Raw genomic sequence first — 24798 nt, 5'->3', positions numbered from 1 at the left:
CTTTGAACATAAAGAAAAGAGACCCAGTTCAGCTCTCAGATGTGTGGGTGTGACTCAGTGACACTGAAGTCGGCGAGAGTTAACTTGTACCCATGTAGCTGAAGGCAGAATTTGTCCCAATACACGACTCTGTTCTATAAGTAAAGATCTGAATAAGAATGAATGTGAGTCACATTTGCATTAACAAGCATCTACTGAATTTATTCATAGCCTAGCAAAATTTTCAGTGATGGTACATGTCAGCGTAAAAGAAGGCACCTCATAATTATGTGCAACATAAAAGAGGGAAAAACCATAAAAGAACAGATGTAAGTTACTCTAACAGAACAACAATATGATGAATGTTGCAAAAAGGAGAAGAACACTTTTATGTTTCTAATTTTCTGATGTATAATTAAGCTGGACTTAATATTAAAACTCTCCATGACAACACAACACAGGTAAAATGAAGTCACTGAATCCATTTAGAATAAAAGCTTACTTCTGATTCACCACTCACAGTTATAAAAAACCTTGACCAGGATGTCTACAATACCATCATTTTATTCTGAGCTTCACTGAGATGCTTCTCTTATCAGCAAATAACTCTTCACAACAAGCAATTGCTCACAACAAATTTCAACGTTGCTTTCTTTGCCTTTTGACAAAAGCAAGTCTGATAGCAGGACATTTACTACTGTGAGTATTTTGAGATCAGGGAAAAACTAGCTTTCTTCAGAAAGCAGTATTATAAAAAAAACCCTTAGGAACCATTTCAAAATGGGCAACTTTTGTTTTTGTAAGAACTGAGACACTGAGCTAAACACAGCTGAAAGCAACAGCAAATGTGATTAAGCAAAGGCAGCCTTAAAGGTTTGGGGTTTTTTTTTTCCATTATGATTGAAACAATTTCTGTTGTTTTGTTTTCAATTCCACAGAGATCTATAGGATTTAATCATATGCTTCAATGTTTTCCGATGCTGGAACTAAAAATCTTAGCTTAGAAAAATCAACCTGCACTGAGGAGGACTTGCTACTCCCAGTGGAAACTGTTGTAGGCTGCATCCACCTGAAAATGGTATCACTTGTCTAACAGGCAAGAGCCTGACTTGGAAATGTAACTGACAATGAATACACCAAACTTTAGAAAAATAATAATTTACTCTGAATTTCTTCTTAAACTAAATTATTTCGTATGTAGACATGCTAGAAAACAAAGGCAGAAAAAAATCAAGGATGATGCAAATAGCGCTGTCATGGAGGAAATGCTTCTCAACATTCAGCTGATAAATCAGGAATAGGCCAATCTTGGCATTTCAGCATTAATCAACCTCTGTCACAAAGGTGCTGTTGGGACGTGGCAAACATTACAATAAGCACAGAGTAGTGAAGTGTATCAGCAGTTTAACAATAATTCAAAAGACAATTACAATTATTACATTCCAAGCACATTGTGTTGCACAGAAAACAATTATGAGCAGAAACTCTTCTTGCTTAGAGCAAATAGAAGATGGCAGAAAGCCCTATCACACTATTAAATGATCTTTAACTGAACAAAAATAAGAGCAAAGATTAAACTACTTAAAAAAAAAGTTCCCGGTTTCATCAATTTTCTATTATATGTACTGTTTTAATGGCCACATATTTCAAGAAAAGTGTGAAAAATCACTATTCTGGTCACATTCAATTTAATGTGAGTAGGTGACTGCAAGGGATGGTTCTTGAATGTTTTTGTTATGTTCTTTTTTATTCTCTCAAGATCACCAAGAACACCAAGGGCATCTTAATCTATCAAAGTTAACAAAAGTTTGAATAAAGAAATAAAGTCAGTAATGGGTTTTAAACTAACTAATCAAGGATCAAGTAAAAGGCTTTTTTTTTATGTCAGTAGTCATTATCTTCTTTCAAGGATCCCTTAGATTTCTCACTTCACGAAAATAAAACAGAAAATGTATTCTCCAGAGAACAATAAGAGAGCAGCAGGCTCCATACTATCAAGTATTAAAACAAAAATCGACTGCTTGCTAACATTTTACATCAGAACAACTTTCAGAAATCACCCTAATAGTAATTCTTCAAAACCACCAAGATTTTTCCCTCTATGTCCCCATCAAAGCACAAAGTTCACAAGGCTTACATCAGAACTGGATCGAACAGCCATTTTTGGAAAGAAAAAGCTGCAATTATTACAACTGTTCTGCTATGGCGGAATTCTCGTTTTCTGCTGCAGTGCAACAAAGGCCAGTCTGCTGATAATGTTTCAATCTATTTTTCTGTGATTTTGTATTAGGGAAAGAAAGGGATCAAGGATTACTATAACTGACCATGCAATTGACTGTGGTGATTTCCATCACTACCAATATCAAAAGCAAATGGAAACAAAAAGGAGGAGCATTCAGATTTCTTGTTGGAAAAGAAAAAAATACAGAAAACTTTAGTGGCACAACTTGTGTTTTTCTACAGGGCTTTGTAATATAAGTTGACTTACAGTATCTTAAAGTAGGAACATATATAAAGAACACAGTATCACAATTAGTTGCACCTTTGTTAAATTAATATCAGACCACAATTCCAGCCTTCGTTTACTAGAGAATAAAGGCTACTCCTTTAGTTTTTCCAGAGTTCTACTATGCAGTTTCCTTATCCTAGCACTTTGCAAGGATTCCCTGAAGAACTCTGAACATTGTTGAGTTTTTAGATAGAGATCATGCTGCTGTTTGATGTCACTGATAATGCTGATGAAATACAGCAAAATCAATACATTCCTGGAGTAAATCCTCAAATTTATTTATTTGGACTTAAGAGTGGTCCATATGGATTCTTGTTAAGTAGTCTTCTAAAACTGTAAACTGAAGTAACAGTGTCAATAGGCATCAATGACCATTTTGAAATCTCACGTAAATGACGCACCGATTCATTCCTGCCCTTTACCTTTCCTCTCAGCTTATCAGATCCTTACTTTCCACACAGAAAGATGCTGCGTCTTACTCACACCATGTTTACCTTGATCTAAATCCTTTGAGTTCAGCTGAAATATTCCTAAATTGTATGAGATCAGAATGAGATCCAATGTAGACCAAATATAATGGAAAGAAAGTTGAACTCGAAATTCGTATGGATTCAAGCTACTGTGTAGCTTCCAGATTTAATGTGTTTATAATACCATAAAATCTATTTCATGCATGTATTTATTACACAGAGTATAGACAGTCTCTAAAAGTAAAAAAGTGTATTTGTTGTTGTAAAAGAAAGCACACCCAGCAAATGTAGATGAACTTTGTAATCACATTCATCTCAGCATTAAAATCAAAAAGGTAGACTTGTCCTCATCTTCATGTTTGAGTTAAAATTTAAAACAATTTTAAAATCCTTCCTTTAAAACCCCTAATGGAATGAAAGCAGTAAATCTGGTTGTGAATGCCATTATGAATTTCAGAGTCTATTCTTGGTGATGAAATCTGTATGCTGTGTTTGAACAAACTGTCATGCTAATGACATTCCTCAGTCTGGTGTCTTCAATAATAAGCAAACTGAGTTTTAAATGTAGTTGATGGGATTTTTTTCTCTCTCAGACACCCTATGAGGAAAAACAGAATTCCCATTTACTTTCATGACCTCTGATTTAAAAGCAAAAATTGCACATTATTTACTACTGGATGATTTTCTCGAAATTTAATGAGGACTAAGTACAAATATGACAGATGTAATTATCACAGTTTTATTCTGCACAGTCAGGGTCTTCTTGTGCTGTAATTGCAAGCCTTTCATTCAGCTGCCGATAGCAGAGTTATTATCATAGTACTTTATGTTATTTCAGAGAGGAGGGAAACAGATTTCTACCTCACTTTTACCCTGCAAATTTATCCTAAGGACTCATTTTGCCTGGCCTCATGCTACAGTGAAATTAAAGACCTACGGGAAGAACTTGGACTAAATCTTTGCTGATTCTCCTCACCCACTCCCAGCCGTGGTGAGGCCATCAATCTAACCCCAGTTTTCACAACATAAGGGAGGGAAAGGAGGTCTTGAGGGGGGTAGCATTTTTTAAAAGGAAGAAACATGTGGGCAGGTGGCCAGCTCATTGTCTAGCACAGGGATTTTTTTACGGTGTACTGCTGCACTCATTTAGACTTAAGTTAAGGTTGAGTGAGCCCCAGCTGGAGACTGGACCACTGACCCAGAAGCTGGAGATACCCAGCGACATGTACACGACTGGAAGCCTCCCTTTCTGAAGCTCAAATATAATTACTTTATTTTACACTCTTCCCCCACCAGACAGCTCACACGCGCAGGGAGGGAAAAGCCTCTTCTAGTCAGTTCAGACCATACTGATCCTGTGCTATTAATGCCCGTCTTGCAGCTCTCTACAGTGCTCACTCCTAACCCAAGCGCTGCAAGGCGCGAATGCACCAGGAACATCACTGTATTGACATGATAATTACTGAGGTTATTTAAGTTGAAAGGCAGCAGTCTGAAGGAAAGAAATGGTAGGATTTTTGCAAGAGCGAATAAAGGGAGACTTACTGATAGTCCACATCCACTGTACACTTACACAGACGTTGATTAAACGTGTGTCTGCTAACAGAAAAGATCTCAAATAAACAGCACTAGGAACAGCATGTATGGCCAGCTCAGGCTGTAATAGCTGTACAGCCACAGTAAATACTGCAGAATCAAGTGCCCAATATAATATTCCAGTAGGCTTCGGAGGTGGGGAGAACAGACACTGAATGTCTCTGCCACTCCTATACTCCACTTCATTATACAAAACCTATACCAGATTACCAAATACATTTACGCTAACCTGAAGATATTTAATTTGTTTTGGAAATGAAACAGTTTGCAAGGAATCTTTCCAAACTATGGGCTTGCAAAGTAGTGATTTCCTCCTACCAACCTCCCACTGCATCACCTTCAGGAAACACACATTTTATCTATTGCTTTCAAAATAGCAAAATGACTATTGACTTAGTGAAATGAACCCACAAAACCATCTGGAGCATCTCTTTCCTTGGAATAACAGGTCGTCTACACAAATGTGGGTTGTGGCACTCCTTCCCACATAGGGTCCCTATCCTACCATGAAGAAGCGGAACTCAAGAGCTTTTCTTGGCAGTTTTTCATGGCTATGCAAGATACCGGGTGCTTGTCCCAATCCAATGAAACACTTGTGCACCCCCTTATCTCTGGGCATAGAAATATTTCTATAAGAAGTATAGAGACAACCATAAGAATTTTTGCTTCATCAGTGTGACTTGTTTTATTGAACAAAACTCTTGAGTCTGGGAAATCTACAAAAAATAAATACCTTCTAACCTTGCAGAAGAAAATACCCTTATTAAGTGCTGGATGCAAAGGCAAGATTACAACCCCCTGTAAAACCAGGAGAGTTAAAGCTGTGGAAGCAGAGATCCTCTGCCTGCATTAGCTTCGGGCATCCTGACAAAGCAAATCTCCTCCCAGTTATGTCAATGGGATATCTTGGTCTTGTCTCTCCACCCCCAACACTACTTTATAATACTTTTCAGTGTAATTAAGGGAATAGATACATTATAATCCAGAACTACAATTGCAACAGGCATATACACACATGCAAGAATTCACCCCTTCCCCAACCAATTTTGTATACTAAAAACAGTTAAGCTGTGTCTACACAGACTTTTGGGCAGGTTGCAGAAGCCCATCTTCGTTATTTGGTAAAAACACAGCATCTGTACTGCTGCCAACGCTGAACCTGGCTTAGCACTGTCTACAGATGCTGTAAATCCATTTCTGCACCATGTTGTAGTCACGCGAATTACAACCAAGCTCTTACAAGAATACAGTATCTCACTTCCAGTTAACACCTCCTACTCCTGTGCTTGCCACAAAACCTCTCAGCTTCTACTATCAAATTAAGGTTTGACCAAACATAACTCACCGAATGTGCCCTGAAGACAGGGAAACAGAGCACTGAAGCCCTGGAGCTGGACCTCTGCGCATGACTTTACAAGCAGGATACATATTCCTTGAAGCACCAAGTTACTCTGATCTCCTGATACTGGGCCAGCTAGAGCTTGGTCTAGTCAGAGACATAGTTAAAAGTAGTCCAAAACCTGCTTTAATCTGTGTGCATCTGCTCCTGTCCTCTAAAATGGCAGCTGGCAAGTCCTGAAGTGTGCAGGTGCTTTGGTTTCCCCTCTACCCTAAGCCAAAGCCAAAAGCATCCCAAAGATGTTTGTTGGGTTCTATGTATTTTTTAACTCTTTGAATAAAATATTTTTGTATGTTCAATAAAGCTTTTGAACTCTGCTGAAAGTAATAAAAACAAAGCTCAGAGAACAGTTTCTATGTAGTTGTGGGTTTTTTTAAGAAAAAAAGTATTGTCAACAACATTGGAGCGAAGCAGCCTGTAATTTCATGCTGTTGCAAATTGTCAGCTGCCCTGCCCACACAAAGTGATTTAACTGGGGGAGTGATACTCCCCAGGAAAATGAGCCAGTAATGGCATACACAGCCCACTGCAGTGCGATCTAATTCTCCATCCTAAGTTCTTTCTCATAGTTTCCCTACAATAACTTTTTAGTGCCTAATTAATGTGAATAAGAACCATGAGCAAAAGTGACTCCAATAGTAGCAGTCTCATGGAGGTCAAGAGCACAGTACCTTCTTCCCCCTTCAAATGGATATCATGGCACTTCCATTGAGACGCTATGACAGGGCAATGCTACTGGCTCTATCATACCTGTTTCATGTCTAAAAATAGAGACCTTTTCTCCCAATCACCTTTTACAGATAAGAAAGGATGAATATTCAGCTTATGTAGAGTGAGAAAGGGCAGCTGGGCCACACTGGAGTATTCAGAGGCAAAAATTGGGTTGACCTATTTTGCAGTTCGAATGAATACACAGGTGGTAAGGGATCTCGTTCTTGCTTTCAAAACAGCAAGCTCAGAGAAGAACCAGGAGAGCTACAGAAACACCGAGCTATGCATCGATAGGGCAACAGAGGAAGAAAAGTAAGACGAAATGTCCCTTCCTGATGCAGGAGCAGTTCAGAAGCCTGTGGAGCTCAGCTCCCTATGCCTACAGAAACTATTCCTCCTACGACTGGAGCTAGTAGGACAAAGCAAAAAAAGAACAAGCAAGTTTTACCTCCTCAGGGAAGGAAAATTTCCGCTAAGGGTATATCATTGAATTTTATAATCCATAAGTTAATAACATTAAGTACAGAAAACCTGACAGTATTACAGCGTAGAACGATGACTATCTAGTGACTTTCTTTTCTTAGTACATAAACTTCAAGGGTATTGCATGCACATGTAGAAGATTTATTTCTCTTCAGTTTGAAAGGACAGCCTGAGCCATCAGAGTTGTGAGTTGCTCACAATCTGAGGTTGCACAATCTGAGCAGTGAGGTGCCTCAATTTAGCATAATTTAACAACAAGGATAGACAGGGAATGACTATTTGGGTTATTTCTCATAGGTTACCGTACTTACAATTGGGCTAGCATTGACGTAGTCTGAATTGTCGTGGCTATTTTCACCTTTCAGACATATCCTGGAATGATCATCTGCAAAGGAGAAAATAAGAGAAGAAAGTTTCTATACAAGTATTCTACCCATTTTAGGTTAAACAAGGCAAAGTCAGATTAATGTGCATTTCAAGGCAGGCAAATGGTAAATATGAGAAAGGATATTTCCTTCTGACTCCCAACCTAGCATAGCCTTGATACAGCCACAGCGTCACAGCCTGACTCAGGAATGAAGCACTAAGATGCTGAGCATCAGAGGCTGAGTATCAGAAAGCATGTCTTCATGAGATGTACCTCTCAGAGGAAAAAGGGGAATCTCTACTGCTCAGGGAGTTTAAGATTTAAACTAGGCAAATCACTAGTAAAAAACATATTATAGAAAACACTCCTGCGTTTGCAGGGTCATGGAAGAAGTAAACTGATGGACTTTGTCCATCTGGCTTCTCTATAAAATGAACATGGAAGTACAGTCGAGAGCTGGACAGTAAAGTAATCTGTCCTGATCAAAACCAGTGCTGTGTGGTGCTGTGCTAGTGATGTGGGGAGACAATATGACTTGGAGATGATTGTGGGAGAGAGAAAATGCCGGTAACAACTGCACCTAAAAGTATGTCTGGAGCATGTATAGATACCTTGCACTGCTGGTAATGTAGCTAGTTCAGACACCACCAGTAAAGAAAGCAGCAGCTCTAGACATAGGAGACTTACTCATGTTGTTTGCCCATTGTCAAGATTCTTTTATCACTTTTTAACGTGTATTTTTACTGGTGCTAGCTTAATTGTGTTTAGAGCTGGTACACCCCAAACTCTTGTCCTTTTTTTTTTATTTCAGGACATATGTAAAGGATGGGTTTTATTTGTCTGTATTTAGACAGTGACAATGCAGATGCCTGCTTCTCTTCCAGCTACCTAGATCCACTTTCTGCTAAGAGAAAATAAATATTTCTATGTCATGAATCATCTCATCCCAATTTAGCTGTCTCAAACAGGCCAAGTTGCACTTGAGAAGTGCCTGTTTCTTTCCATTGACTAAAGAAAGAAAGACCAGACCACACACAGATAATTTATGCGAGAGATGTCTAAGTCTACATAGGAATCTCTAACAACTTGTACCCGATACATAACCAGCACAACTTATACTTCTCAGCAAACCTACCCTGCACAGCGTATTGTGGTGAGAGGTCGTGGAGGTGCCCATTCTGTAACCCTCTACAGTTGAACATGGATACTGATGTTTTGAGAGGATCTTTCCACGAATTATTCAAATAGACAAAATAAGAGTACAGGAATACACCCTGTCCCCCTTTGTATCTTGTCTAGTGGGCTATGACACCTTTATTAACAGCAGAATTCCAAGTTGGCTTTTTAAACCATTAGAAGAACAATAAATGAGTTAGTTACCAACCATTTTAAGTACCACACAGGAAAGTAGAGACAGAGGGTTTGGGCTCTGCTTAGGTTTATTCACCAGTAATATCATGGCAGTTCAATATGCGAGCAAGACAAAGGTGTGCTTGTAGGAGTGTTGTTTATAGTCACTCAATCTCATCAGCAATATTTAACCCACCAAAGTGAGCAACCTTCTCCTGGAATGAGATGAGAGGTGAACAAGTCATGTCAAATGAATGAAGAGACATTCTTCACTATGCACATAAAATTATTTCTTCTAGTAAGGTTTCAACACAATGGGAGGATGAAGAAAATGAGAAAGGGAACACATTCATGCACATAACCACTTCCATCTTACTTTGGCACCACTGCACAAAAAAACCCAAAAGAGCTCGTGACATCTGAGATCCTGGAGCTACCCAAGATTTTTTATAGGAAGATTTACAACGAACATTGTCACAGAGTGCTTGAGGAACTACAGCTCTGAAACCTTTTGGCTATGCAAGAGATATGCAGGTTACCTGCGCTAAATACGGTCTCTCACGTATCTGAAGCTAAGTAAGCACTCAGGATAAGCCCCATTCATTGGAGAGCAAAAGTGTTTGAACTAATCACCAAAGAAAATGTGTGAAATGTTTTCAAATGGATGAGGGAAAGAGAGCAGACAGTGATTCATCAGTATTTAGCAAACAGCTGTCAGTGTGATTCTCCAGTAAAAGTCAAGTGTCAGATCACTAACTTCAGGATCTTTTTTTTTAAAAACATAATGTTTTACCCAGACCCTCTGATTTAGTGTGCCATATCATTATCCTGCTGTCTTGGAAGGTTTATCAGAGGGTGAGACATGTTAAGGCTTTGGTAGTGAGAAGGTGGTGAGACTTTGTATTTGCACTCAGGAAAAAAAAAGTGCGCAAAAAAGGTTGTACATGTGTTTTCTGCATATATCAAGAGTTTGCACCCATGTGTGCTTCAGTTGCAGCATCAAGCGTTCATATTGACAATGAACAGATTGTGCTTGTCTATGCCTGTTATCACCTCAAAGCTTCTAGGAACTAGCATAACAGCTCTTCAGAAACAGGCAGAAGAAGAAAAAAAAAAAGGATACCATGGACACCAGTTTGTTATGTTAACAATAAGCAACTATGGGGAAAATGCCCAATGTACAAGATTTTTTTTGGTGAACTGCATATTGATTATGTTAGAAGCAAGAAAAGAGAAGCAGGAGAAGCAGGAAATAAAAGGAAGGAAGGGGATGACAGAAAACGAAGATATATAAGATCAATCTAAAAAGCAAGAAAGAAAGATGAATGAAGAAAGAGGAGAGGAGAGGGACAGTAATAAGGAAGTGAGAGAAAAGACAAATGCTGTTACTAGCTACCGCAATCTGGCCAAGCTACAGCTAGTCATCATTTCAAATATCTACAATAGCTGCTGCTGAATGCTGAACTAGTTTGCATTTGCTATTGCTCCAGCCAAGCCACAGCTGAAAGAAAAGCAAAATGTATAGATGAATATGTATGGCAGAGAAATGCTTCCTCAACAAGAAGGCTAGTACTAACCTATAGCTGAGGAGAAACATAGCACAGTTGTATTTTATATACATATAAAATATACAGTATACAATATAAAGTATAAATTATGAAGTATAAAGGATAGAGGATAAAGGACAAAATATAAAGCAAACACACATGAGTCTGCAGTATATAAAAACTTAATTTATAGACTGAGAAACCTAAGTTTTGGTGTCTACATACAGATGTCTTCATGTGGGTTAGGTTACAGTTAATGGAGCTTGATTTAGTTGGCTAAACATGAACGTGTACTGTTTGAGAAATGGTAGAGTAGATGAGACACTGCACAAGGAGAACACATATGACACAAGACGTAAAGACTTGTACGCTGTTGGACGAGCAGCTGAAGCTCGCACAGGATATATGAGGGCATCCTAGAGCTATTAATTTCACTGTAAACCAAAGAGCAACTTTTGGCCATTGCACAGCTCTCTTGATGCCACTGCACTGACTAGCTCTTCACTGGCTGTAATGGGTGCTTTGACACCTGGCTCATATGGAGGCAGCTACATGGAGACACTTAAATTTAGGCGTCTTAGTCTACGATTTCAGAGAATCATGCCCAGAGAACTTGATTCAATGCCTCAGTGTAGGCTTCTAGTGATATCTGAGGTGCCCTAAGGACACTCAGGCTAGCAGCTGGGAGGGCACAGGTCTCCCACAGGGCTTGTGTTACACCTACTAGCTCTGTGTGGGTACCTTGAATACTTCAGGCATCTCAAATGGCACTGGATTCCTGTGTTTAAATGACGGAGTTGAGTGCAAAACGTCGTATCTATCTGGATTATTTAAACAGTGACCAGTACTACAGTATTATGCCATCTCACGGTCTTCTATTTATCTCACAGTAGCCCTACGACTTAATTAAGATCTATTACTTTTGTTGTTTTTCAGATGGGGATTGAAAGCTTGGAAAAGTAAGACTCACATCTTACCTAATTCTCTGTGTCTTCTGTTTCCCTTTAGTCAGATACTTCTGAAGGAACAGAACCAACAAACAAAGGCAAACAAGGAATATGGGCGGCTTTGGGTTGTCTGAATCTAGGCATCACACAGCAGAGTGAACCTCACAACTATCAGCCTGGCACATTCTGCCCAGATCATCATTCTCTTCCTTCTAGATTTAGACTGATACTTTTTTTTCCATACAAAGCACTCTGCAGAACTACACTGAAGTAAGAAAGTGAAGAAGTACTGAGGAGCAAACGTGGAGCAGTCTGATGACTGCGAAGAATCATAATGTGTTGATTATTTTACCCATAGGTTATCTGGACAAAACAGAGCTCTTCTTAGATCTGAACGGAAATCAAGTTCATTTATGCCAGAGCACTATTTGTACATGCATTACTGATATGGATAATGCACACACCCAGAGCAAGTACCCTCTGCTCAGGCAGTCCCATCGTCAGCACACAAACCTCAGAGCTGGGGGCACACTCTGCCCCCAAATGCTTTGCTTTCCTTTGGAGGAAAACCAAAGCACAGAGGTAAGTAGGTTGCTCTAATATATGCCATGACTCATGGACGCAGCTATAGTAGACAGCTTTTGACAGATGACCACTGCAAAAAGTTGTTTGCTAAATTTTTAAAATACCTAGATGTATCTATGGTATACATAAATAAAAACATACAGTATTGACCCTATTGAGATGGTTTTATTTTGCAAAGATGCAAAAAGAGAAAATAAAGTCTGGAAAGTTTTTTTTTGGACGTCAACAAATAGAGCTGCTCATGTGTTCATACGGAAAAAAGGTATCCCATTGCGCTAAATTATAGCAATCTGCTTGTTGGTTGGATAAAAGGATGCAGTTTTGTTAATCGAGAAGGTCCAAGTTACTTCAACAGTCAGAATTTTTTTAACTAGTAATTCATTAAGTGCAGTGTTAAGGTGTTCTGCTACCAAGTATTTTAAAAGCTGTTTGTAAATAGAGAAGATAGGTATAAAAGTAAATCTATGATAAAATTGTGAGATTAAAGATAACGTTAATCTAGAAATTAGTTATATAATCAGCAAAAAAATAAAACTGTATTGTTTTAAGACTGCTTAAGAAAGGAAAATGCAAAGTAAATGCAACATGATATTAAAGCTTCTTTTAAGCCTCCCTAAGGTGAAATCTTTTACATGAACTGGCAATCTTGTTCCACCCTGTCAAGGTGATTATGAATATGAATGGGGTAAGGAAATGCTAACAAGGCATTACTCTGTGAGAATACTTTGAATGCGGCATAACAACTTTGTAGCATATTAAAACCGTATGAGCATTGCTTCTTCATTCATTATGAAGCAAATCTGTGACTTTTTGTTATAGATTTAGTGTCAAACATAGTCAAAAAAAAGTGGGCAAACTGGGCTCTTTCTCATCTCAGTCTAATCTGAGAGTCTACAATAACCATCACCTTACCAAAATTTGATATTGTTTAAACTCTATGCCACACTTTCCACCCATCATCAAAGTAGTTTTAAGGATATAACATGACTGTTTAACAGTGCGCAGCAACTTCAGAAAGTGAGGGCAGGTAATTTTGTGCAATTCAGTCAAAAAGGAAAGCTCCCAGTGCACTAATAGCTATAATAGAAGTTTCCACATTGTCACAAAGCCAAAAAGTAGCATTTTGCTCTTGTAAAAGTACTAAGGGATTTTAAATGTGATAAAATACTTCTAATTAAAGCTTCAGATAAATTGCAGCCACCTTGTCCATGTCCAAATACCTTCCCAGGTAGTACCGATTCAGTCTAGACTTGGCGATAGAACAGAAGAACAGGAAGAACAGGCATAACAATGTGCCATGGAAAAAGCAATGGTAGAGACTCTTCAGCTGAAGGTTTATTAGTGTAGGCTGATTCATCCACATGGTACAATATGATAAAAAGAGACAGCCTATCTTAGCTCTGAAAATAGTTCAGCTCTCTAGTGTGGTATGACACACAAGCTAAAAATCTCTGCTCTTTAGGACTGCTGCAGCTATGTTACTTCTGGATTCAGAGCTAGAGCGCTCTAGTCTGAGGGTCCCTATCTTATTGCTCGTTGTATCATGCAGACATGTTTCCTACATCAGCTGAATAACCAGCAGCAATATCTGGCAACACCTGTAGCTCCCATGCTGTCTCCAAGGCAGCAACCAGAAACAATCTGGCTTAATTTATGAGCACGGACTTGGAATAGCTTAAGATGGTCTGACTGTAAGTCCACGTTGAAAAGAACACTTTAAGCAGGAAGATTAACTTGGATCAAGACCCATTATCACAAAGCAATTTTCACTTCCTGTCATAATGGTTAAATGCTATTTTTTCAGGATGGAAAAGAGCACAGAAATCTTGCACTCCTTTAACTTTCATGGTGACTTCTTTAGAACTTTTTAACAGACCTGATCCCAAAACACAAGTCAGCAAACTGTTGCTGTTGCCCCAAAAGGCTTTCCACCAGCGCCACATTTACTTAGGAGAATTCATATCACCGAACTATTGTACTCCTCTCCTAAGCAGCAAAGTATTGCAAAAAAGCCACTACATAAAAAAGAGAGCCAAATACTGCTGAAGCAAATAGGCAAGGACTGATGGGCTCAGTTAAATTATCATGTACTTCCAAAGAATCTTCACTCTAAATCTGACTCTGACATTTACTTAACGTGTTACCTGTCATTCCTCATTTCCAAAGGAGGAATAGTACTTACTCAAGGCTCTCATAGGGAAAATTAATGTTTTCAGGGCACTTTAAAAATTAAAATAGCTATATACGTTTGCCAAGCTACCCAGCTGGGTTGTGGGCACACTGACTGCGAGCATTTTTGTTGCTGTGGACTGTGCATATATTCTCAGTTTCAGTTTTGTTTCATTGGTTGCTTAATAAAATGTGTGGCCATAGATTACCAATGTAATCTATGAGATACATATATTTGCATAGGAAATATATGCTGCTTTTATTTCAAGCTCAGAAAGGTGGCTGCTTACAGGCAAGAGCAGATTCTAGGAATATAAACACTGGCTGCTTTTTTTTTTCTTTTTCTCTTTTTATCCTAAGCCTAGCAGAGAGAGAAGCCAGTTTGCAAGCTTATCCACTAAAGCCTAAAGGGGCTCATTCAGTACAGCTGAGTATCTGATAAACAGATCATCTAGCTCTGATTATAGACTGCTGGTATTACTGTTGGATGGACATGCTACCAACTTGTCTAAACACAAGCCAAACTTCTTTCTGTTGAATGGCTACAGATGCCACTCTTGTACGGAAAGTATATTCCAGCACTGAAAAGCACTCTGGCTATTGAATTTCATGAGACAGCACAGCTGCAGCAGCAGTGCTGTGTGACATAGTTATGCATTTTTGTAACATATATGCAACTTATAAGGAGACAAACAGTGTCTGATATGACAAGAGGACATGCACCCAGCCCATAGCTGTAGCTAGTTTTCTAGTACGCATACAAGCTACTCCATATTCTGTCTGCCTGTCATCTGTAGCTTTCAAATCACTGTGCAAAGGATATTGAGAAAAGTATCAAGAACTTAAAAGGCAATCATCCAAATTAAAGTGTACATACATGGTACTACAGTCCGTGAGCGGTTCTTCTGGGTATTTTCCTCCTGCTGTGCAACGGTGGTGGCATTGGGTTCAGCCTGATAAGCACACAGAGCTTCCCACTCCTTCTCCAGACGATTCTTGTTTTTCAGATGATCTTCCATGTAGGACTGGAATTAAAAGAATACTGTATTAAGCATTGACTTAGTTAAGCTCAAAGCTAAGCTAAAAGGATGTATCTTAGGAAGGAAAGCACGGGAATCCTGAGCTTTGGGGACAAAACACACTCATTCACTTAAGAGAGTAACTTTAAGCTTATTTGTGCTATACAAAATGAGAATGCTAACATATACCAGTGCTAACAGAGAAGAAATGCTTGAAACACCCAGCTACTGAGCTTCAGGAAAAAACTATTTCTTCTTCAGTACCTAGAAAATGTAAGCCCAAATGCCTCAAATGTCTCTTTCATCAGGCAATGAAAAAGAAACAAAAGCCCATTGATAAAAATTACTTACTACAACAACAGCTCACGTCAAACCAAAGGCTTTTAAAACTAGAGTTCAAGCACATATGCAAGTCACAACAATGATACAGCTGTTGAGGAGAATTAAAAACTTGTCAGGCTGAAGTGTCATGGCTCAAGTACCAGGTCATTAGGAACTCGTCCTGCACATGGACTGGCACAGAGATGGTCTTGAACTGAGAAGGTGCTGTTAATTAATATTAATATATGTTGTTAAAGATCGTACCTGGCATTCAGGAAAGTCAACAGTGTTAGGAGAAGCATCACGAAAGAAAAATTAACTGGCTGTGGCAGGAATGATCAGAGTATATTGGTGCAAGTCTTAAGTTTTTTCAGATCTCCCAAGGCTAGAGATTCAGTACAGCACTGAATCGAGAATTCAGTTCCAAAGATTTGCCAAAAGTAAACTAAAATCCTATTCCTTCACCCCATGGACCTGAAAATTGTCCAAGCAGGTGAGGGGAAGAGAGCAGAAAGGAGGAGGGGTGGCGAAAACCAGAAATCTTCCCTTCCCTTTAGCACGAAAATTAAGAAAGTGATCACCAGGTACTGTAAGCCTACTAATACAGTCAAATTACCTTTCAGAGTCTGTCATCTTCTCCTACGCTAAGCAACAGAATAATCTCACATTACACCCAGTTCATATTTGTAAATTAAACTCCATACTACCTTTACAAGGTAGGTTGAAGTTAACATCCCTAAACAGATTAAAAAAGGGACAGGCTGTTTAGGGGACAGGCTCGGGGTCTGGCCGGGGGTCGGGAGCAGAGCTGTGAGTGCCTCTGGCCCAAACACCAGTCAAAGCTGTTCTTGCTGGAGCACTCCGTAATACAGCCTAATCTGTAGCAACACTTGTCTGGAAAAAGCTCCTGGAAAGGATTCACTAAAGAGTATAAAAAGCAGTTTAATTGCTTAGAAAACCTTTTCCATAAACAATCTCTGTTATGTCAAATAGTTCTTCCCAAACATGCTTTAAAGAAGAAAGGCTCTCGTGCCCTCTCAGCAGGTTTAACAGAAGGTGCAAAAAGCTTGCAGCTTGTCTTCCGCCAAATGGGAGCTCTGCTAAAGCTGTCGCTCCGCCGCGCTTCCCACCCCACCGGCGAAGCAGGATACTGCTCTCTCTTGCAGCTTGAACGGGTTTTGCAGTTACAAAAGAGCCCCTGACACACAGCTTTGTTTTGTGCAGGGTTTGTCGGGTGTGTGCGTCTTTACGCGAGATTTGTAAACCAAACCTGTTACTGAAAAGCAATTCAAGAAGTGACGCTTCCAGAAAGGGTATCTTTAGGGACACAGAAATATATTGCATTAGAAGAAAGGTTTCTGAAGGAGGTAAAAAATTGTGGTGGCCTAGATACAATCAAAACACCTACCGGGTGATTGCTTCTTTTCTATAATGAAGGAAAAAGCACTGCAGTGGACAGAGCTGTGACCTGACAGATGGGGAGCTGGGAGAGTTGCGCGGCCCCATCGTGTGTTAGGGGAGCTGGTCAGCTAACGTGTTCCCAGCCTCCACCTGCAAGTTAACGGGAGGAAACCATCCTCTGATAGTTTGCTTGTCCTTGCCAAAAGGCTGTTGCTACTGGGGAAAGGAGGGAGGCTAAAGATCCCGTTCTTTTCTCCTAGTAAATCTGTGCCTTGATATGTATACTGCACATAATAAAAAGATAATCCCTCCTGAGCAGAGACTAGTTGGTATATGAGAATTTTTATGAGGCAAAGGGAAAAAATAGCAAAATCACAGTACCACTGAGCCAAGACTCCTGGCTTCAGAGAAGCTGTTTAGCATGCAGCAGGCAGAGATCAGGCAATCAAGGACCAGCCCGTAGCATCTTCCCATTTTAAACCACAGTTTTATAATCTGATTCATTTTGACATGCCCATCACCAATGTCCCATAGACTTCAGGGACATTTTATGCAGATATACAGATCTGCCAACACTGAATCTCTCCAAAGTACTGTAAGATTCACGAAGCTGTGTGAAAAGGGCCATGAACATTTGATTCCTAAGGCAGGGCTGTACACAGCAAGGAGCTTCCCGTTGGCTCCAGCTTGCCTATTCGATGATTTCAAGGATTGCATTTTAAAAAGAAATTTGTTTTCTTTTTAAATCATCAAATGTGATACAGTTAAGGTAATTTGATTGCTTTTAGTGCACAGGAATTTTTAAATAACTCATGTCTCTTTAAAAAGGAATACTTTTACTTTTACCTTCCTTTTTCAGGGAATCCTGAGTGTAAAGAGAAATGAATGTTCAAATGAAAACACACTGGAATCTTTACTTTAACCAGACAACCACTTTTCATGTAGTTTCAACACCTGCATCGCATGGATCAGATTCACAGGGCACTTCCTGACAGGTCTTGAAAAGGTGTTTGACTATTTGAACAGGCTTGTGGAAGGCTCTGCACAATATGAACATCTGCTTTACACACGTTTAAAAAAGCTACCGAGAAAGAAGCTTGCTTTAAAACATTCAGGATTCAGACAATTCCCTCAGAGTTAAGTAATCTTTCATTTACAGTCCTTCAGAGCCCCTACGCTCATCCCCATTTTGCTAAACAGAAGCTGAGTGATTTTGAAACACTCTCTTGGGAGCTGCTGGATGTACATTAAATTGAGTGGAACTTCTGATATTTTAGAGATTGTATGTCTACTCAAATCCACTCGTTAATTAGGATGTTTTCATGAGACTTTCTACAGCATTTGCCTGGTACAAAAGAAATTCATTACCAACATGTCAAACGCACATGATTTTCCTTGTCCCAAAGCAGCAGGTAAAATAAATAGAGGTTGTCACCACTGTTACTGTAATGCTCCTCAAAGCCTGCTGAAAAAGGTAGAGGTCTGGTCTCACCAATAGGTCCACATCAAGACAAGTCCTGTAATCCCAAGTATATGCTATTATTTAAACAAACACTGTCTGCTTGGACAGATCTCCTGAGGTACCTTAAGTTTCATTAAGTCTTAATTTTCCTTCCCCAGGGCCTCACCTGCAAGGACAATTGGTAGCCCAGTTCATACTTTCTCTTGTGTACACAGATGAGATGCTCTTGCTACCAGACATGTTATGGGGATAAGAAGGATGCATCGACATTATGTGGAGAGGGGGGGATGTGTTGTAAAATCTATTATTATTGTGTGAGACATGCCAGTCGTAGGGCAAAAGATGAGCTTTCAGCCAGAGGATGAAAAACTGTCCCAGGGACAATGAATCTCTGGCCAAGAGAACCAGTGCCAGTGGCAAATATTAAGACAGATTCAGCGTGCCTGAACACAGACACAAAGTAAAACTTCCTGAGCGCTCGGTTGATGTTGTAATATGGTGTCAAACCACTTTGTTTTTCTTTACTTTTTTTTTTTAAATCAAGGAGTGGCATCCAGTACGTGCTCTGTGACTAAATTAAGGTTAACAAATACAACAATTAAATTCTAATTGTCTGGTCAATCTCCAGATACCTTCTTCAAAGATAGTATGGTTTGCATCTGTCAAGATATTTGTTTTAAAAACACCTATTTTATCAGATGATGTTCAGCTATTACAAAAAGCAATTATTTTTGACAACATACTTCCAATATGGTACTTGATTAGACGCTCTTTTCACGACTGAGGATGTCTCTTTTAATGAAAAGATGGGCAACTGTTAAATTGACAGACCTCGACAGGTCTAATCGAATCTCAAATGTCAGCTGAAGAAGTGGATGGGACATTATCTTAATCCTTGTGAACAGTGACCACTCAAACCCACGCCTTTCACCTAACAGTGTGAGAGCCACTGCTTTCAAACTGCTGCCTCTTTTTCCAGAGATGCAGAGGGCCAGGCAGTGCCGTGGTGCTTCACTGGGTTCTTCAGAAGGAATCTGGAGAGAAGAGAATTGGCCTTAGCTATTATATAGCAAATTGTGCACTAAATGACCATACTTGAAACAATTTGTTTTGTTATTCTCTCCAATTGACTTAAGTAAAAGCTTTTTTTTGCCTTTGTTCCCTGCTAACTTGGAGGCTACATTGTTCTGGCACAGGACACCCCAGCGTTTTTGCTATTCTGCTTAAACTTCTTTGTCTTTTTCAATACATATTGCATTGACTATACGTAAGAGGAATACTTTTCTGCATAAATCCAAATTACTTTCAACACAGCACATGATTTTCTCCTTCCTTTTCCTGGCTGAATACCTTATCATTAGTGGCTTCACAGTAAATTTCTCTGTTCCCACTCATATTACTCGCAGTGCTATAGAATTTAGAGATAGAGGAAGTCTACCTGATTACCCATTTCCAGGCCTTCAAATAATGTCGTTTCTTGCACTTCACTAAGAAACCTTCTAACATTTAGGTGGCCTGTATCTAAAGTAGAAGCCTAAAACACTGCTCATTACTATTTGGGACACAAACTGGTCTGAACTATACACTGTATTCCTGGAAATACTCAAATATTTTCAATAAGGAATAGTAGTCCTCATTTGAGATGGCTTTTTCATAGGGATGCCAATAGTATTGCTTTTCTATTGCAAACTTAATTTGCTACCCATTGTCACCAATCCACTTATTGCAACCCTGGTCTGCTTACACAGAATATTGCTGTTCTGTGTAATTTTTGTTTGTATATATTTCAGTGTCTTCACAGATCATTAATTAATGGGTCTATGCAAACTATAGACATCTCTTCTTGTGACTCTTTTCTTCAAAGATAGTTTATTTTTTGTATGTGTTTTCAGGTCTAAGGTTTTCAAACTTTTGACTTACTCCTCTGTCATCACTTCTGTGCAGAACTTTACACTGTGATAGCACTTGTAAAAGTCATTGTCACTTCCATCCACCTCCAGATCATTATTTAAAATCTTAAATATAACCGGATCTAACAGCAATTCCTGTACTCTGCCAGACACTCCCATACATAGCTTTTGATCATTACTTTTTGTACATCACCCTTTAGCCACATTTCAATCCACATAATTGTCTTCTAAAAAATTGACATTAATTTTTCAATTAACTATTCATGAGACAGTTTCAAGGCTTTATTAAAATCTGGATATATTACATCTGTTGTTTTCACTTCATCTACTGGTTTTTGTAGTTTTAGTTAAATAAAAAGCAATCAAGTTTGTCCAGGCAAGATTTATTCTTTATAAAATTATGCACATTGTTACTCATTGTGCAGCTATCCAATGGAAAGGATGGAGGAGATTAGCAAATACACAAAGGAAAGACTCCAGCCTTCCCCATCCTCTTAAATGAGACCCTCACACTTATCTCCCTTTTATGCCCTTGAAAAATCTCTCGCTAGATAATCAGCAATTTCTTTTTTAATATGTGCTCCATTATTTTCTAGGGTTGGAGTCTGGACTCAGGGAACAGTAATAGAAAAGTTCATTTCTCCTCTTTCTTACTCCTCCCTCCTCTTGTACAAAATTATGATTACTTTATTCTTCTATTTTGGTGCACCCATACTTGTCCAGATCTGCTCAAATAAAGCTCCCTAAGATAAGTGTCACTATTAGAATCCTGAAGCATATTCAGACCACGCAGAGCACCACAATGTTTCTTCACACTTTCTAAGGATTTCTCACATTTCCTAACACCATTTCATAGTAATACTGAAGTTACTTTGGGCTCTTCCTTGTTTACAGAAGGTCGGTCTCTCTCTGAGCTGCCATGGTGTTGCAGAGACCAAAGGCTGGGAGCTCATCACACGTGTTTCCATGAAGAATGCTCTTCAGTGGTGTCCCAGGTAGAAGACAACATGGGAGCAGAACCAAACTATGCCCATACCTTTCCTACCTTTCTTCCTTAAGAAAGCAGACCTTAAATAAAGAGAGGATGCACTATCTCAACCAATTTAACTCTTTCGATCAACTAACATGTTAAGAAAATCAGTTTTCTCCAATAGTTATATTTCTATTGAAGCACCATAGAAGTTTCTGATGCTCTGATCCAACCAACCTGCAACAATGCAGATCCTATAGCTGTTGCCAAGACCAGCTCCATCTCTGAAATGTCACTCCATAACTGTTGTTAAAAGCACTAGGTTTAGTCTTAACGTGGCAAATCAAGTTTTCAGCATTAACTGTAGAGAAATGTGACTTTATTGGGCTAGTTACGTTGAGTTTATACATATACATACAAAAATAAAAATTCTGTTGTGGCAACTCATTGTCAGTATCTCACAGAACTTAGTAAATCTCAGTAAATTAACATCTGGCTATAAAGTCTCACATACTTTCAATCCTGTGGAGCGTTCTGCATCCACTACTGTCAATGGCAACACTCCTGACTTCACTGGAGCCAGCATTTCATCATGTGATTAGTCAGTCGTTTCAGGCTAAAGGCTCTTTTCTCTTTTCTAACTTGTCCTGTGCCATCCCGGATCTCCTGATCTTATCAGCAAGAACTGTCTAAGGTAACGACAAATGAAAAAATCTAGGAAATAAAAACCTGGGAATTTGTATTTTGTCTTTTAAAGTACTGAGAAATTATTTTTCCTCCTCGGTCTTTGCACCCATATTACTACCATAATGTGTTTTGATCTAATTTTTCTTGTATTTCTTAGTACCTGATTACACCAGTGAAAGGAGTAGTTCTGAAGCCTTTTCAATTAAGTATTGAAAACTACTCTGAAGATTTACTAGTAATTTGGCATAAAACACTACTAATATCATACATAATATGGTAGGTGATGAAGGAAAACTAAAAAAAAACAGAGGAAGGCAATTCTCTGACAAAGCAACTATTCAGCCTGGTTGAGAATAATAGTCCTAGATTGTTTCAAATAGGTTGTATTATTCAGAAAGAAATTAACTTCCGTGGTAATGTCAGCCAACAATAAACGATGACATTCCATAGTTTCAATTTTATATTTGTAGATGTAAGGATTATTGTAAACAACTAAGCATGTACACAGGGAGCAGTTGTGCTTTAAGCATGCCATCTAAAATAATTGTAAATGATTGTTCTTGGGTTTCTAGAGAAGTATCATCTTTGCATGAGCAGTGTATGGCATTATCTGCCAGACTAGACTATTGTGAAACTTTTGCAAGAATGACTGTAATTCACAAGTACATTAAATGGCAACCTATGTTCTGTTTACCTAAATTAATATACCCTTGATGTAGTGTATATCACTGCCTTCCCCTCTCTTAATGCTCTGATAATAGAGTTTTGTAACTTGTAAAAGGATTACTTCAATCCAATCAGCAGGTGCTGGGATCAGTGTGTGTCAGACAAACACTCGCTAATCCCTTTTCTTACAGCTCCCAGCTGCCAAAGGTGCTCAGTGAAATCCCAATGAAATGACTGGATACAACCTGGTGTGGACTGACGCAGGTTTTCAGCTCTGGAGGAAATATGGGAAAATACATGCGATGCTAAACATTGCTTGAATAGGAATGATGGAAGCAGGTATGCTTTTGAAAGGAAATGGAGCTAAGAAATTAAACATTAAAAAAAATTACAATGCTTAATCATGAAATATTTACTCTACCTGGCTCTCTAAATATAGCAGAAGATAAAGAAATTCACTCTACAAAGAATCCCTTCTCAAGGATTATCAGCTACTTAATGGTGTCTTCCCAGTCTTAAAATACAACCACCCCCATCTCCTCCTCCTTACCCCCTCTCTTGAAATCTAAATTATGCCTATGAAGTTTCACCCCTGCAATTACTTTGCTTTAAATAAACCTCAACAAAAAGGAGATGATGATTACCATAAAAGGAAAATAATTTGCTCCCTTACAATCTCTGTATTTCTATAGCTCCTTCTGTCCAACTGTCTGAAAGTACTCACATTACTTCTGCAGGGGAGGCAAGTATCACTGCCATTTCACAGATGGGAAATGAAAGGGCAGAAACACTGAAGTGAATTTCCCAGGGTCACAGAATATGCTCCTAAACCACTTATTTTACAGGGAAATTCAGAACTCAGTTTTCTTGACCGCTGTTTTTTCCTTTTCCCATGATCATGTTTGTAGACAGGGCTAAGGGTCATGCAACCTTCATGAATCCATATCTGATAAAATTTTTGTAATTAGAGCATACCAAATGTTCTGACTCTAATGGAATTAGAATAGGTTTCGGTTTGGGGGTTTTGTTTAGAAGTACAGGGTTTAAGTGGTTGATGAGTAGAGGAATTTAATTTATGCACATTAGATTCTGTTTATACAAAGACATGCCAAACTAAATAATAAAGATTTAAAAGATGAATTAGCCAAAATCAGTTTCCAGGCTTTCTGTACTTCTTATAGTAGATTTCACAATAAAAATCTGCAATTATAAATAGCCTTTAAATAAAGGAAGAATGTTATTTCAAAAAATGGAGGGCTAAACCTCTTAGCCAAATACTGCTATTTCATAGCATGAGATATGTTGTGACATTTCTTAAAAATAAATCCAAACCAAAAAAAACCCCAACCTCCCCATTAAAGACAACTCTGCAGTATAGGAACTGACGCCAAGGATAGTGTCAGTTGAATTCATCAACTGAGACGTTTTGGGAAGCGCTTCTGGTGTCTTTGTTAGAAAGTACAAGCGCAAGCTACACAGCTGAATAAAAAAGTAGCAGGAAAACTGCAAAAAAATATACACATCAAGTCCTTTGACTCTTTGTGATAAATATTGACACCCAATTCCATTCTCACAGAAAATTGCTATTTTCTTCTTACACATTAAACCTATTTTTCAGATGATCCCTTCTTCTCACTTCATTTTTTTACTAATGGTTTGAACGTCATATCATACCACAATCCAAGACATATTTGCGATTCATTTATACGCCTGCTAATGATGTTGCATGTCTGAAATGAAAACTTTAAAAATATATTACTAAACACTAATTACCTAGCTGAAAACACAAAACCAAGTTCCCTGCCTTCTTCCTCTCCAAGCCCTGCTAACTCAATTAAGCATCTAAATTTGGGTTCCCGGTTGGGTACTGTGTTTGCAAATTTAGATTTTAATGAATTAAAGTCTCTGTTTCTTTTCAGTGCACTTGTACAGTCATCTTCATTTACTATATATAAAAATTACCAAGAGATAAATATAGAATTCTGAAAACGTCATGTTTAAAAATAATCTCTTCAAGCATGGTCAAGTTCTTCAGAGATAATGAGACCAGGAAAACCCAGGCAACCATGACCAAGTACATCAAAGCGATACAGCACATGATGTGATTTATAGATAGTCTGGCAAATTATGCCTCTGCTAGACAGTGGCCATCTTGAGGTTAGAAAGGAAAATATTATTTCTACAGACATAACATCCCTGCTAGAGCAAAGGGGTAAGCAGTAATACTCTTACTACTCTTCTTAAACATGT

General features: G+C 38.7%; 1 protein-coding gene across 1 annotated transcript in view; it reads right to left on the bottom strand.

Annotated features, from left to right (window-relative positions):
- Positions 1-24798, bottom strand: part of PTPRN2 (protein tyrosine phosphatase, receptor type, N polypeptide 2) — a 523716-nt gene that overhangs the window by 44911 nt on the left and 454007 nt on the right. The window contains exons 14-15 of the mRNA XM_010563027.1: positions 14990-15137; positions 7459-7532 (exon numbers count right to left, since the gene is read on the bottom strand). Coding sequence (XP_010561329.1) covers positions 7459-7532; positions 14990-15137 — 222 coding nt within the window. The remainder of the gene's footprint in view (positions 1-7458; positions 7533-14989; positions 15138-24798) is intronic.

This window comes from Haliaeetus leucocephalus, unplaced genomic scaffold, assembly GCF_000737465.1.
Source record: "Haliaeetus leucocephalus isolate CR32 unplaced genomic scaffold, Haliaeetus_leucocephalus-4.0 Scaffold0, whole genome shotgun sequence".
Taxonomy (NCBI): domain Eukaryota; kingdom Metazoa; phylum Chordata; class Aves; order Accipitriformes; family Accipitridae; genus Haliaeetus; species Haliaeetus leucocephalus.
The sequence above is the reverse complement of the archived record's forward strand: the minus strand, read 5'-3'. Positions and strand labels throughout refer to the sequence as shown.